Below are 17,327 nucleotides of genomic sequence, written 5' to 3'. Positions count from 1 at the left end.
AAAAGAGGTTGATGTAATTGCAAAAATAATGCAAGATGTATAAGGAAATTTGGTTCAAGAGTCTCTAGCAACTTGGGATGTCTAGTGGTACACAGTCTGCTGTCATTAATTAATATGATCTTACAAAATCAGTTCTATATCAGCTGATATTTTCCATTATGAATATATTTGAAGCAGCTTCATATTGTGAATGCATGCCTACTTTTTTGCCCTAAAGTTAGTGCTTGGGGTGGGCAGATATTTTGGGGGACAGGGAAGACATTTGATCTAGTTGAGCTTGCTCTCTATTTCTTATAAGTAGTAGAATATGTATGGTTTGGGGACTTGGCCACATAACTGAACCCAAAATATAGCACTAAATAAATTGCAGGGTGGATTTAAGGCACTGGCCTGGGAATCAGGGGACTGGCTTTCATTTCTAGGGTCTGCTATGCACTTTGTGCACAATACTGCGCAGATCACTAAACAGTTCAGTGCTTTACTTGTCCATCTGTAAAGTCAGAATGTAAAGCCCCTTAAGACTTCAGGAGACAAGGGGAGTTTTATTTCAAGTTTATGATTCTTAGCACAAAAGATAATGATGTGAAAGCTAAAATCTCATCAATGTAGTGAGGAAGCTGATGGCAAAATGTCTTCCATGCGGATTCTTTCTTCTCTAATCGCCTCACTTAGTCCATGAAAGAGTTTCACTTTGAGGGGACATTGTATGATTAATCCATTTTTGCAGGCTTTTGCAGAAGGGCAGGTCAGCAATGTTGCTCGTTGACGTCTAGGTTAATGTTTGGAGATTTGAGAAGGACTCTTTCTAATGGTAAAAATGGATTTTTTCCAATATGCTTTCTGTCTTTAAAAATACTCTGAACTGTAACAAAGTCATAGTTTAAAATAATAAGACAGACTATATTATAAACTCTCTCTACTTCTTTGTAGCTTCACAAAAGCTTTTAAAAGTGGAAATCTGTATCTGCAGGAAACAACTATTAAAGAAGTAGCTTTTTTTTTTTGTAAATAGGATATTTTGAAGCCATTTGCTCTGCTAATTATCAACAGGAATGCTGCTGATATATCTATACTGTTTTTGGATGCTGACTATTATCTAAAATTCTCTTTAAAAGCATTTTAGAACAATAAACCACATCTGAAGTGCAAACTGAAGTTATAAAATAATATATATGGAAGCCAGCTGCAAAAATTACTAGCTCACATTTCCCCCCCAGCATTTTTGCCTGTAAATATATCTGTGAGAAGCATTGCTTCACAATAACATCATAATTTTGCTGAGTTTCTATTAAAAGTACTCTAATAAATAGTAATTATTGCAATAAATAAATGCATATCAAGAATAATTGCAATGTAGATACCATACTAGAGCAATTCAGAGGAAGGTAATTCTCTTTCGTGGATGATTTCAATGTTTGGCTTTATTCTCTTCTGTAAAGTTCTGCATACACACACATAAAAAGAATTGAGTTCCAGGCCCAGGCAAGTCTTCCTGGGGCACTGCTATAAAATTACAGACCATGGTAAACCCAGGTCCTCAAATCAGCAACTGTCTGTCTCCTGCATACACGTAGACAGATGAGCCAGAAGGAAGAAAAAGAGGTGATTTTTTAAAACTATCTCAGTTTCTAGAAAAGCTTGATGATATCAAAGTTTTTTTGATACGAGAAAATAATTTTTAGAGATCAGCAAGATCTCATCAGAAACTGTGGTGCTGGTATATTTTTGACAAGCTCTAGCAGGTCTCTGTCATATGTTTTGACAAAGAAAAACAAAAAATTATTTGGGAGAGTTGGTGAAGACGAGAGCAAGAGTTGCCAGAGGAAGAAAAAATGGAATAGTTAAAAACAAAATGAATGGGGAAGCAATGTCTAGAAATATCTAAAGTAACAGTTCTGATGTGCTTTCAGTATAGCATCCTCTTGTTCCAGATGATCTTCTTGTCTTGTGGTTACCTCTTATCTCAACCTGTTGTCAAATAGGTACTCTATGTATATCTTTTTCTCTCCCTTTCCTGCTGATTCTACCAATCTTCTTTCTTAAGTGCTGTGTAGTCTTTCCTTCCTGCTTATTCACTCTTTTCTCTCAGCAGTTCCTATTTCCTGCTACCATAGGAGCCTTGATCATCATCATGTATATTTTTCTGCAAACATTTTTACAATTCCATGCTGAATTCCTCTTCTTTACACTTGGCATCCAAATCACAAATTCACAGAACCATAGGTTTCTGCTCTAGACCCTGCCTACAGCCCCAGATTTACCATCATACAAGATGGCAACAGCAAGGCAGAGAGATGGTAAGGGTTGTTGACATTTATTTTTTTAAGGCACATTGGAAACACTCCACAATTGAATTATTCACATAGAGTCTTAGTAGGCCTCTGGACTCTTTCCAGTGGTTCTATCAACAAAGATACTATTTAGGATAAGCTTAGCTTTAAGGCCAGAGCCCTCTACTAAGGTCTTCCCTTTCTTCTACTTTTCCAAAATAGTTAAATGCAATTGTGTCAACATATTTTTTGTGTTCTCTATAGCCTTTCTTTAATGTCTGCTGAGTGACCTCTTGGTGTCAGTTAGTGCCAGGACATTTCACCCATGAACTGTTTTCTAATTCAATTTGTTAAATGCAAGTAACCATAAATAAGTATAAATCAATTACTGAGTCTATTCTACACTTCAGCAACCAAAAAAATCGTAACAAAGTACTTTTGAAGGTGATTGAGCAAAATGAACAGTTTCCATAAGGCAACGCATTTGTGCTTCAATTTATCTTTTCCTTCATAATAACACCATTTGAGATACATTTTGCTAAATATGGGAACTATTCTTGTAGAAGAAATCAATTATATTCTTAAGTTTAAATCTTCTTTTTTCTTCCAGTTATGCTCTAATGTATCACTGTACCTCAGAAATGTACCCTGGGGGAAATGTTTCTATTCTTCACTAAAAATCCATGAATAACATTATGTAGAAATTAATTTATGATAAATGATTTAAAATTTTAACCTAGAATGGCTTCTTATTCAAATGTCATCAGAAAATGGCACCTCACCCGCAGAAAGGAGTCAAGGGATCCATTCTCCATGTATTCAACTACAATCATTACTGGTCTGCCTGCAAAACAGCAAAGAAACACATTAGGATTATAGACATATTATGGGGTTGTTATGTTTCCAACTGTTATGCACAGATTATTCACGTTACTTAAATATGTTGCCTACTTTCAAAATCCTCATTTATATCACAAACACACTTCCCCGTGTTATTCTTCAAGCAATATTTTCTATCAAGTTTTTTGGTGGTACTGGATTACCAGAACGCATATAATTTGCTCTGATGTATTTTCCCCTTCTTAAAAAAGGATCAAAGAAGAGTTCTTTAGTTCCAAATAGCTACATTCACTGTACCTTCCATTAAGAACAGTTCTGCCTCAATGTACATTGAATACATATATACTTTACAATAAAATTTTGGAATATAGTTGAGGTAAGGCAAAAATAAAATCATGAGCCATCTTCAAGATATTACAAATTCAGTGCTATAATTTTCCCTCTCAAAGAAAAAAAGCATAATGATTTAATGACATAGAGATATATAGATAAATATTTCTCAAAAATCTAGGTTGAGAGATAGATCTTCATTTAAAATCTAGACTGTATGTATGTGTGTATTGGCGTATATTGATTCAATCCAGCAAAATGCTGATTCACATGTGTGTATTTAAAACAAACACAGTCCCAATCAAAAGTTTTGCTCAAGTAACGTGGCTTTTCTGTTTGATTCCAGGTGGAATTATATCCAAATTACGCCATTTTAGAAGCAGAATAACAGCAATCTTCATCTCCTGAAAGACTGTCCAAACCAGAACATAAGGTTTAAAACTGTACACTTTATAATATTTCACTTTTCATATCCAGAAATAAACTACCACTCTAGAACTGCTTGACAGGAGAGGCCCATTAGCATGCTAATCAGGCTAGGCAGCAAGAGGTCGTTTTAGAATTGTTAATATTACAAAGGAGCTATAATAATATATGCAAAACTAATGTAATGAATAAGTATGTTAGTAAGATTGGGAAGCGGGTGAGAAGTCTTAAAATGGCAAACCTTTCTTTTCCTGAGAATACCTTTCTCTTATAGGGTTTGTGTGAACTAGGAACTATGCTACCTGGTGAAATCACACAACTGCCCACTTCATTTTCTTGAAACAACAACTTTTCCAATTTTATTCAAATCCAAAAGAAGCCCATTTCATTACTTTTTCCCTCTGCCTCTCAAATTATTGTTGTGTTTCCTTTAGACAGTGTGATGAGAAAAAAAGAAAAAATACTATAGAAAGGTAAGAAAGTGCAGAACAGCATTATGGTATTTCCAGCACAATTTTCTGCTCCATTTTTCTATATGCTGTCTGGCTAATAGTGAAAGTGTTTAGTAAACTGTCTACCCCATACATTAAGCAACAGCCAGGCATTTCTCCTGAGCTGCTACAGCTAGCCTTGAATTCAAAAACCTGAGTGAGTGGTTTCACTGTTCCTTCCCAACATGTTAACATTGAATTTCACATACCCCAGTGACGATCATTCACATACTTTATTCAAATCTTCCTGAAGGTCCTCACAATATTCTCTCATTTTTTGTACCCTAATTTGGCATTGTTTCTATATTTGCCTTCATTTTTAGGTCCTCAAAATACAACAGTATTAACAGTGTCTGCACAATAGTATATTTTTTTCAGGGTGAAAATTCTCAGCTACATTCCTAAATTTTTTTCAGATAGCCTTTCTGAAGTGTGTGTCTATGGCTAAATCAGTTTGTTCATATGCATCTACATCCATTGGTTATACCTGGGTTTTCCTCTATAAGCTTAAGTGATACATAACTTCTAAGCTCTATCTTAGAGATCAGAGCATTTTGAAAATAAATGCTTTATTTTTTTTCAGCTAATGTTGACTAGTCAGATAGCCTAATCTCTTACATGGCAAACATATTCTAGATTCCCCTGCCCTTACTGTTAGCTCATTGTCAAGTGACTGGCATATTCATATGAAAGAAATATCCTACAATCAAGAAAAGTAAACTAACGGCACACTCATACTCACAGATCTGACTGTGTGCAGAACCTATCTTTACAGGTGGGCTCTCTCAAGCAAGCAGTAATTTCCAAACTGATGCAGACAACAGCATCTTGCAATAAATATGGATGTAAAGCTGACTTTCTGACAGTATATTTGGTTAAGTCACTTAGACGTTTCTCTTTCTTGGTAAATCAACAAATAAAAAACCCGTATGGAAAATATGCACTTGGAGGGAATGACAAATGGAGCTGCTGAGCTTTGAAACAATGCCCCTAGTTTCCTGTTTGTAATTCTGTGGCACACTATGCTTTCCAGAAGACATTATGTGAGGTTCTCTAGAGTTTCATAGGCACTCCTTACATCTTTTATGCATCCACATTTTGCGTACACCTATTTTCATACATAGTTTGTAAAGACAGTTTTTAATTCTCATGTTCTCACAGACTAAACAAAAAACCCCAAGCAAACCTGTATTCCATTTTGCTCAGACCAATTCTAGGCTAAATGAACTATGAAATGCATCTAAATATGCATTTATTAGTAGATTAAAAAAAAAAGACGGCAGTGTCTTTCACTATGTAGTGTTTATTAGTTTTTAAATTGCTTGATGTCTTCCTTTAATCACTTGAAATGATATGCCTTAACACTTCAAACCATCCCTGATGAAAATACTGCATCATGCAAGTGAGTCTTTTCAAGAATAAATATCTAGCCAACTTTGTTTGAATTACACAAATAAAATCAGCTCTTCCATATGATAGCACAAGAAGAGCACGATTTGGTAAGCACATCAAAATAACTAGGTTTTTATCTTTAGACAAGTAGATGTATATTGGAAGATCACCACATCATGAAGCATTCCTGAACTTTGGTGAACAATACATTTAGTCACAGAGGCTGAGGTTAGCTCCCCTCAGACTCCATCTGTATCCCCTTCCATGCTGCTAAATCTCAAATAAACCTGATGCAAGATTGTGTAAACCTCATGAGACACTACCAAATATGAAGCCACTACCAATCATGAAGCCTTGACTCCCTTAAGCAAAAGTCTTAAATCTGGATCCTAACACTACCTTTTCAAATAGTTCTTCTAGTATGCCAACACTTGATAAAAGTCATCATATTTTGGCAGCAAGTTTGATATATTACTGAAGAAATTTATGTATTCCAAGCTGGACTGTGACACACAATATAGTAAGACTTTTAGTCAGCATGACATTTGCCTTTGGGGTATATGCAAATCAAAATTGTTTTGACTATTGTTTCAGTTACTTGAAGATACGGTAATAAAAAATTCTACTCCATAGTAGATTCTAGTGGATACATTTTTTCACCAAAATGGAACATGCACAGGTTCGACTCCCAGTAAACAACTTTTTTTCAATAATTTTATAGATTTGCAAGTTTCATACATGGATCTCCAATTATTTTACAAATACAAATGTATGAAGTCTCAGGAAATAGAAGGTAGGACATATCTTGATTTCCATGGTGTGGAAAAACAGGTCCAGAAAATCAAGTGGTCCTCTCCATCTACACTGCATAGGGTAAAGCGATGCTACTCAATTAAGTTTTGTTTGATTACCAGTATACAAGGTTGTATTTTGTTCCCTAGCTCAGTGCCTTGTAGAGGAACTTTAGTGTTGATTCCACTGTGATTTTGGAGCTCTGTGAACAGACTCTCCATTCACTAACACCTGATCGGCTGTGACTAGAAATCAGCTCTGGCAAAGCTAGCCGAGACATGGGGATGAACAGCACCCTGGCACATCCAGGGCGGATATCTGAACATCAGACATCTCAGGCCAGAGACTAAAAGTCATCAAGAGTGCCAAGAGCAGGCAGTGGGACAGACAGGACTGTCCTTGTGAAAAACACAGATGCTGATGTGATTAGCCATTGCACTCCAACAGTTCCAGATCTCGGAAGCAAACTCTGAAAACACAACTCTTGTTTTTGATATCTCAAACATAACAGAGCACAATCTGGATGCCTAACCTCAATGGGGTCAGAGGGTGGCAACCAGCCCAGGGTTTGCACGGAACAAGGTTCCCGGTAAGATAAAAGGTTGACATTAGCTGATATTATTTCTTTTTTAGGTGCAAAGAGAAGGTATTTTCATTTATGCTGTGGTACAACTTGAGTCTTGAAAAGATTAAGGTCTGTGCTGAACTTTGTAAAAATAAAGATGATGATACTGTTTCTGCTTTAAAGTGGGCTACAGAATTGACTTTGAAAAATAATACTGAGAGATTTTTTAAACTAGTGTAGCATTTGGCTATAAACCAAAAAAGAAGAAAAAAAATTATCACTTAGATTATAAAAATCCATGTTGCCTGTATGGCACTAAGAAAGATGAATTCTTCAACCTCAAAACAAGGACAGAGGTGAATAAAGGTGGGAGGTGGTGCAGAGGTCTTTGAGAGGAAGAAGCTATCTTTGATTATTTTATCATGGTGTAGACTAATGCTACTCTGGAAAGCACTGAATCTTCCTGTATTTACGATTACTTACACATAGGAAACATACAGACATCCCTACTTGAAGAAAGAGGTTTATGGACAAACATAAGTGGGAGACAATGCCGATGGAGGTGAGAAAAGCACTGAAGGCCCAGAAGGATGACACAGACTGCAGTGCCAGCATTATGCGAACCTGCTGTGGCACCAGTGAAAGCTCACACTTGGCCGCAGGGAGCTCTGCATGGGCAAGTCAGCATGTGCCAAGAGGCACTCCTGGGATGAATGCTGATTGCCCGTGCGGCATGGGTGGAAATCACCAGCTGAATGCAGACTCAAACTCTAGTTTAAAGACTTCATCAGTTCAGATGAGAGTTCTCACACAAGTACAAGCTTGGACTTTAGATGATATCTGAGTAAGAACCAGCTTAATTTTATAGTCAAGACCTACACAAGAGAAGGCAGGGAAAAGGACACCAAAAAGATAACATTTTGAGCAAAGAGGACTTGGAATAAAAGACAGAAGTCTTGAGCATCCAGGAGCTAAAAACTGCAGACACTGGCAGAAGACAGCATACAAGTTGGGGGAGAATGAAGTATAAAGAGGGTTGAAGATAGATACAATGACAAAATCTGCCAACTGCATCATTCTTGCAGCAGTTTTAGATACCCAGCAGGGCTGGAGTAGGGAGTACTGTCAGAAAAGAGACTTTTTAAGTAGAAGAATTAAATAAATATGGTTTTGATGTAATTGGTTTTAAACCCAAATACGGATTTTACAAACTGTGTATGTTACATTTAGCATTTACAGCACCTTACTGAACAAAGATAGCATTTTACTACATCTTGAAGGTAACAATAAAAAACTAGAATCCTATTTATACATGACACATATAGCGATACTATACCCACATTCATTGTTTTTATAATTTCTGTGAAACTGTAAATATTCCCAATTTCTTCTTCAATGCCAGACCCATGTCTGGGATACTGGCTGAAGTAGCTGCCCCTCCTTGCACACTGCACATGGACTAGTGTCTGGCTGTGGCTAATCTCCCAGGCTCTCAGCTTCTGAGAAACCCAGGCTGAACATGCAAGAGTAGACCTAGTGCTTTGCATGATCCAGAAAAAAAGGACATGAATTTTATTATTCAGAACTGAGACAAATCCGTAGAAAGCATAGGGAACATACATTGTTTGCAAATACACCTTGTGAAAAGTGGCTGACTGTTTATGACAAAGTGTTTTTTTTTTACCCCTGAGAAAGTTTTACATTGGAATTCTCTCACACAGCAGTACTGCCTTGTAATGCCTTTCAAATAAGAACAGCATAAATGACAAACATCCTGTATTGATATTGTCATGCCATCTCCGAGTATGTTACAATTCTTTTTTATTTTCCACTGATCGATCTGCTTGTTTTTTTTTTTTAATAAAAGCAGGAATGAAAAAAAAGCTATACACTACAGAATAATGCAGAATACCAATTGTATTTAAAATTCATATCATATGTATTTTTAGTACTCTTCCTAATTTTTTCCAAAACATAGGCTCTTGATAGTGTGTAATTTAATTGAATGGTAGCATGATGAATAAGGATGAAAATTTGAAGTGTCATATCAATGACAAAATATTCAGCTTGTTGTCTCCTGTTGTCATTTTAAATAATGCAGCAAAGCCCACTTTAATGAATTCTTTATGTAAGATTAATCCTCCAAAAAGAATACAGTTAGTACATGCTCATTTCTCTGGTCTTTACTTATAATGAAATCTTTAATACCCATTATGGGAATAGCTCTGTTAACATAAACACAGGATATCTATTTTTTTCACTTAAACAGCAAATGTTTTGAATCTACTCTCTAGCTCACATAAGAAAATACTGCCCCATCAATTCTGCAGGTCAGAATTCACGTGTGCAGGAATGCTCCCACAAGTCACCCAGGCAGCAGATATTTTTTCATTCCGCAGCCATATTCTGCTTTGTGTTCCACACTAACTAATCTCCTGCTACAGTTACAAGTCCAACAGAGTAAAATGCACGGACACGTCCTTAACTAGCACTGGGCCTTTCAGTACTCTATTAGAGCGCGAAATGCTCACAGTAAAACCCTGTTTGCCCGCCACAGAAATGTGCAGGACTTGAAATGCTTCCCTAGATTTCACACTAGTGCTGTTCATTATGTATCGTTTCCAGTAGGAGAGCCATGGCTCTGTCACTGGAGCTTCCTGACTCCTGTCACTGATAGAATTTACAGCAGTTGTATGCATCAGCAGAGAGCTGTCTTCAGGGAATAAAAAAAATGTATTCTTCCATGGCACTAAAGCAGTGGAGATAAAAAAGAAACAACCTAGTGATTATGTAAAAAAAAGAACTGAAAAAAAAAAAATCTACCCATTTTGGGAGCATGAGATCAGCACACTGTAAGCTCAAATCAATACACATGAAGCAAATGGCAGTTCTGCTGCAAGCCACCCCACTTACATTACTGATTTACATTACAGATGGCCCCAAATGGAGACCTATGTTCCAAGTAACCTAAAAAAAATTTGCAATTCTAAGCCTCTCTTTAGACTTCAGAAATCAGAAGCTGCAAATAGGATAGCATAAACATACATATATCCTGCTGCTATAGAAAATCACATATATAGAGCCTACTCATCTTGTTATTAGCACTCTTTCTATGTATCCTACATAACAAATTTCATTAGTTAAGCCAGTATAGTCAAGGGCAGACATCTTTGGAAAATAAATGGCTAAAAATACAAAACATATAGATGAACATCAGTTACTGTGTATTATTCAACAAATTATAGGTATATAGTTGTCACTTACAATTGAACAAAATGTATCAACAAAAAAAAATCATTTTGTTCTTTGAGCTGTTTTTCTGCAATTTTATACTCAACACTTTTACACTCACTACTCAATAAACCACTGGCAAGATTTCATGCCTCTTGGTATCTTTTGGAGGCAAGGACAATCTGGTATGTTTCTTTCATACTTCTGAAACGCCTTCTCAAATCCTCTGGCCTTCCTCTCCCATAGCAGCAAGCACTATGAGCAGTCCTAGCTTCTCACAGGACAAAGGTAGAATGATCACTGGATGAAGGCAGTTTTAGCAGCTGCTTCTCCAAGCCTGAATGCAAATCAGTCCTCCAGCATGCCTACAAAAGAGATGCTGGAAGGTTTTGAGGGAAAGAAAAGTGAAACAGTAAAATGAAAGCAGTTGTATTCTGTTTTCCATGGTTTGTTTTCTTACTCTTGTCTTTCTGTGAGAGGGGCAAATGGAATGTAGTAGAGGGTAAAAAAAAACCCATATAGTTGTTTTTTTTTCCTGCTTGGAGGTAGGTGGATGAGGAACAAATAGTGACTAGAATTATATTATAGAAATACAATACATTGGTCTAAATTTTGATTTTTTTCCTACAGTTTTCCTTTCTAGGCATGAATCTTTGAAAAAAAAATTCTTCGAGTTCCTCTGCGTTCGGTAGGGTATCTGTATTGTCTCTGTCTACATATTCACTAGCGTTACAAGTCCAATATGGAAGTTCTGTTTTATTCCTGCAACTTATGTTTACCTGAATACTACAAATAGAAATAATAATAATAAAAAAGGAATATCTTCAGCCATAGGGCAAGCTTACTTATCAGAATTCAGATATACATATAGAGGGCAACAAGGGCCAGTGCATTTGTAGAACAGCTCTGAAAGTTGCCACATGAACTATTCTAAGCATAGCTAAGTATCAGCTACGTATAGCTGATGCATCTGATTTGAGGATCTTACACTATTTTTCAAGTACTAACCTATTGTAGCCATATGATATAAAAAGATAAATCCATGTACGGGGTGCAATAAGAAGTTGAAGTGAAGTGACTTGGCCAGGATACTGCAAAATCAAGTCCTTAGCCTGCAAGAAAAAGCTGTGGGAGGCAAAGTATCTGAAAGCAGCATGTACAATGAGGGCTTTGCATCGTCTTCATGTTCCCCTGATCCTGAGAAGTCAGTGTGCAAAACTGGATCCTTGGGATAAAATGATGCAGCTTATAAACTATTCTGAATTATGGCAGTTGCCCAACAACCTCCACAGATTATTAAAATAACCCATGTCTGCCACCAGGCATCAGAATCTTGGTTATATATATCCTGGAACCATTCTGACATCCTCCTGGGGGAAGGACAAGTGATGTTCTTTGGCTACGCACATCTCAGAATTAGATAACATGATTTCAGTCCACAGGGTCTCGCTTCATCAAGAGCTGACCCTGGGGCATTTAAAGGAATAAAAAAAAAATCTGCTCATAAGGAACTTTGCTTTCCATAAATGATCAATAGACCATGATATATAACGATACTTATGCAACATAAGAAACAAAACTTACTTCATCTCTTACGAATTTACATATTCTCATAGGTGGGTGCATTACATTTAGAAGCTATAAGTTGCAACAAAAACTTGAAAATGAGCAAAATATAAGATTGCATTACTTACATTGCAGAAGAACATGTCTTTGCATTTTCATAAGTATATTGACATGGTTAAGATATTATTTTCATTCTACTCTAAAAGGTCAGGGAATTTTTGGTTATTCATTACTATGCCTGATTGTCTTAGACTTCAGAGTATTTTCTTCATTTACCATCTGAGTACACTTCTTTTGCTTCTATTTCCTTATACCCTAGTGGTCCACATGGTCTTTAAACTTTTGAACTATCCTAAACTGATGAGCCAGCATCTTTTCTTTACTGCTTATAAGTATCTTGTTTCTTTCTACACATGAACAAGGCATACTTTCTAATTTCAAGATAGTGGAGGCCACATATGAAGACTCCTGAAGTTTCTGAAATCCACAAAGAAAGCTTCAGTGGCAACATGTGGAAACTGGTAGATCAAAAATTGAGAAAATAAAATGTCTGAGTCAGCACTCTGATGAGAAAGTGGTGCACTAGACCTAACATTGTGAAACTTTTACGATCACATTTTTTTTCCCTTATTTCTCTTCTACATTTTGAATCTTCAGGACATGAAGTAACACATTCTCAAGCTTCTGCCTTCAAGTATCATTTTCATCACGAACAAAAGACTAGAGTCACAATGAAGCTGGGTCAAGCAGGAAACTCTAGATGCAGAGACTGTTAAACAGGCATATACATCTCAAAGAAATAAGAAAAATGTGGAAACTTCTTGACATGTGAGGAAGAAAAACAAAGGGTAGTGTTCATCTCCCACAACTTCAGACATCTCTACAGCTAAAAATGTCTAGATTCCTTCTATGGTCAACTGAGAAAGAAATAGCCATTTCAATGGCAAGATTCAGATTTTCCAAATTACGCATCTCAAATAGGTCACATGAGTCAGTCAAACTACCTAATCTTCATCAACTCTCAAAGGGGCCTAAATAGGCTTGTAAAATGCAAGTGTGTAAAATCCAAAGTCAGGCAGATTATTTCCACACACAGTATTCACTTGGGCTTTGAAAGGGTACTTTATCAGGTTGAATTTGGTAAAGGTATTTTGGTTTCCTTTCTAAAAAAAATCCCAAACTGAAGATTGCATGAAGTGTAAGCTGGAGAGAATAGTTAACTCAAATATTTCTTTCAACCTGTTTTCACATCCCCACTATATAGCTAGACTATAAAGGGAGTTCATATCTTTTTTCTCACTCATCGTGAAACAAAGAGTAACTGTGTATGGATTTTTAAAAAATATTTCTCTGTGTGGGACAGTCATGTTTCTTTAGCCTCTGTCTTTCCTCTCCATTAGTACTGAAGAGCAACTTGCTTCAGTTCACCTGTTCAATTACAATGACTTCGCATATCTTCTGTGCTTAGTCTTTCTTAATATATAGTAGGAGTGTACATCTATATAAAACAAATGCATACCCAGATAACCTTTTCCAAATTTCTTCTAAGGCTAACTAAAATTTTGTAATAATTTATGCTGACTGAGCATGAAATTAGCCACTTAGCAAGGCTGGAGAACAAAGACCTCCTTTTACCAAGTCATACACTCACAGCTTAATCCCAGTTCTACAGTTCGAGCCAAACCCTAACAGATGAGCACTGAAAGTTTCTACTGTTCATGTTACTTATTGCTCATCCATATCTTGGTCATGAAGTACTTTCTGCCTAGCTAATGGGAAAGTGTCAGTATGTATCAGTTCTAAGGTTATCGGCTAGACATACCAAAGAAATAGCATTGAGGCTGGAAAGCATAACTGGAAGAACCATTTGGCTCAGATATCTTAGAAAATGTATATGCAGCAAAAGAATCAATTTGTTAGTCACTGAGAAAGGTTTAGCAGTTTTCATTTCACAAAAAATACAGCAGTTTAGTAGTGCAATCCAAAGTAGGGAAAACTATTTACTGAGAAAAAAATTAATGGTTACTTTTCTCATTATCGGAGTACCATAAAATTATAGTTGAGTTTCATTACGAAAATAATTGTTCCTTGACGGTTCTTGTTGAGTAATTTTGTTCAATAAGGGTCTGTCAATAGAGTTTGCTCTCAACTGTCAGTTTATACAATATAAAGAACAATGGGCTCACTCAGGTGCACTTGGAAATTGTAATAAAATATTAATTTTGGAGAAAAGAAAAATGATAACCACCTGATTTAATATTCTACACTTATGTCTGAGATTTTTGAGAAGCTCCCTGTAATAAATAAGCATATTACAGTGTATGTTAAACAAACAGCCATAGACAATCAGGCAGTAAAGCACTGAGAAGGGGATATCTTCTGTAAAAAGTATTTAATATGGAAGTGGACCGCTGTCACTACCATTTCCAAGACAGCAGTGAACAAATTGTCCTGTATCACTTTCAAGTTTCTGGAAAGAGAGGCAACCTCGTTTGTTTCTTGCCTTTAAAATAATTTTTGAGACTCACAGGTGCAGATGTTTTACCAAGCCTTAACCTCTCCATTTTTCATTTTCCTTATCTGTAAAATAGCCAGATAATTAACTCTCACAAAATAAGTGGTAGGAAATTAACTGATGTTCATACATCATTTAAAGAAAATCACATCAAGATAATTTCACAAAAGCTTCAGAGAGGTGCTCTGTGGATGAAATAGGAGGCTTGGGGAATTTTGGTGTTTTTCCCACCTCTTCTGCTAATGTAGTTTGGATGCTAAATCATAAGGGTGCAGGGGGAGGCCCAAGAAAAAGGACCTTAAAAGAGACCTTTCCATAGCTTCTCACAGACTGACACACATCCTAGTTGTTTCTGTCACCAGAAAAACTCAAGAAAGCTTGAAGCAGATACTACTAAAAGTATTTGCTTTCCCTCCTTCCCTCTCCAAGCAGCAGATTTGACAATCTCTAACATCCTTCAAGGATGACAACTTAACATAGGTTTATCTACCACTAACTTTTGCTATACAAGAGGGGTATGCATTTAGCTAACTCAAACCCTTTTCACATGATTGAAATCAAGTGCTGCAAATACACAGTAGGAAAGTAGCAAGCTAAGAGTTTCCCCCAAATGGAGTGAACTGCATTATACATATAGAGAAGTTAGAATTTGAAGAAAGAGATGAAAGACTGGCAGATTATTTATTTATTTTTATAATGTGCATGTGTGCATGTAATATTAAGCAAAGGGTTAGCTTCCACAACTCATGCCAGTGTAAAGTATGATCAGTGTAGATCGGTAAGCACTTTTAGAATTCTTTTTAATTTTTGCATGGATGTCACTTGAGAAAAAGTATATTTTGTGTATGTGAATCCATCTGTCATGATGTATTAGGTTATAGGCCTACATCAAAAAACTAAGTCCGGTGAATCTGTACTGTTAACAAGTGGTCTAACTAGTAGCTAAATAATTTACAATATATATGAAAGCTAAATCAAGGGGAAGCTACTATCTGAAAAGCAGCCTGTTTTGCAGAAATCTAGGATAGATATTTACAGGCCTGTTGCAAGCCTTGGTTTTAATGAAACTGCTATATAGCAGTGACAACCTTTGGAAAAGATCTTCAAGTACAAGCACTAGTCCATTAATATAGTCATGTTTAGGCAAAAAACATCTAGAATTGAGGGAATCTATTTAAGCAGAAAAATGGTAAGGCCCATGCCAGCAACATAAATCCATCTTTAGTTGACCAAATGAGGCAACCATAAGCAAATCTCTTACATAAGTGAACCTCTGTACAGGTTGAAATCATACACCAAACTACATAGAATTAAATATCAGCTGTCAGTATGGTTTAAAAAAACTCACTATCTACTGAGAAAAAAGTACAAGGGGAAAAAAGGAAACTAACAACCACCTTGCCCCACTAAGCTGTTTTCCAGGTACTTCATAGGGAGGCTTTCCAGTTCAGCTTTTGTTTCAGGCTTTAAAACTCAAGTGGGAAAAACACCCTGTATATTTTGCAGAAAACAGATGTAAAAGCATTTTCTCTTTGAGTACGGAATAAATTTTCTGATTATTTTCAAGTAAATCTGCCACTTAGCTTGAGTTAAACGTTTCAGTAAATAAAACCCATCTCATTATCCGTTCCCAATGACCCTAACAGCAGAATAATGCAGGCATTTTAAGCCTTCCACACAGTTAAATTCATTGAAATCTTACACATAAACTATATGTGAAGCAATTACGTTATCATTCAGTGAAGTTATTAAACGTTAAGTGCTTCTGTTAGGCTTATAAAAGCAACTGTCAAATATGCATCCGCTGTCTCCAATAACAGAGGCAGGGGCACTCTGCTATCAGAGGTAGCAATCCAGTTGACCTCCCTCCAGTGCAAACACACAAACAATGATTGCCTCACTTTTAATGACTCCGAGACAAGGGAAGAGGCATCAAGAATCCAATGGGGAGATGATTTGGCCTGCCTATTGCTGTCCTTCAAACAGCCAGAGGCTGCTTGAGAACAGTCTTAGAGTATTTTTGCCTCAGGTGTCTTTGTTTTGTGGTAAGGTAATAGTCAGAAAAGAGGTTCAGGTGTTTAATGCAGGTTTTTTTGACAAGAAGGAGCAGCGTGTATGTTCCTTCTTAGTCTGTATTAACAATTAAGGATTCAAGAAGGAATGTATTTTTTCCACTGAATCATGCAAAGTAAGAGATTCACGTCTGAGTCTCTCCCATCCCAGATCAATGCTCTCCTCAATAAAGAGACTGTTTCTCTGCAAAAAAATGTAGTAAATCTGTTGTGGTTTGCTCACATGCACAGCAAAGGTGGTCTTAGTAATTTATAGAGTTATGAAATAGAAATTGCATCCTCTGGTCATCTCTGTAATAGAGAGAGGCAATTAAGAACTAAGATTATGCTTAATGTAAATCCAAATATGTTAAAATAAAAAAGTAACACTTAAAAAGCAGCACTACAGATAAGATTGTTAGGGTACATTTGTTAACAGCAATTTTTGACTTTTAACTACGGAGTTTCATACCACCTTCCCCTCAACATGCACTGTTTTTCAAGGGAACACATCTCATCTGCAGGATTTATCACAGTTACTCACTGGCTTTCAGCTACCTGACAACCCTCATTTTCCAGAAGATAGAAAGTTTCCGTGGGGTTGCTGCTGGGATGCGTTTTCTTTACTGTTGCCACTATTAAACAATAACATTTACTTCCATTATCTTGCTAGGGTATACACTGCACATTCTGCAACTGCATTTCCATTTTCCCCCATTTTGAATATTTCATCAGATTGACTCACAATTCTTAGTAAACAGCATTGAATAGCAAGAAATTATGAGTCTGTTTTAGTAAAAAACACTCATTTAACAGTTATGATCTAAGGCTCCTAAACTGTGATACAAATTTTACAAA

General features: G+C 36.4%; 1 protein-coding gene across 4 annotated transcripts in view; it reads right to left on the bottom strand.

The window, feature by feature from the left end:
• Positions 1-17,327, bottom strand: part of EPHA6 (EPH receptor A6) — a 519,018-nt gene that overhangs the window by 77,414 nt on the left and 424,277 nt on the right. For all 4 annotated transcript variants that reach the window (XM_062597081.1, XM_062597066.1, XM_062597058.1 and 1 more), the window contains one exon: positions 3,053-3,114. In XM_062597081.1, coding sequence (XP_062453065.1) covers positions 3,053-3,114 — 62 coding nt within the window. The remainder of the gene's footprint in view (positions 1-3,052; positions 3,115-17,327) is intronic.

This window comes from Rhea pennata, chromosome 1, assembly GCF_028389875.1.
Source record: "Rhea pennata isolate bPtePen1 chromosome 1, bPtePen1.pri, whole genome shotgun sequence".
Lineage (NCBI taxonomy): Eukaryota > Metazoa > Chordata > Aves > Rheiformes > Rheidae > Rhea > Rhea pennata.
The sequence above is the reverse complement of the archived record's forward strand: the minus strand, read 5'-3'. Positions and strand labels throughout refer to the sequence as shown.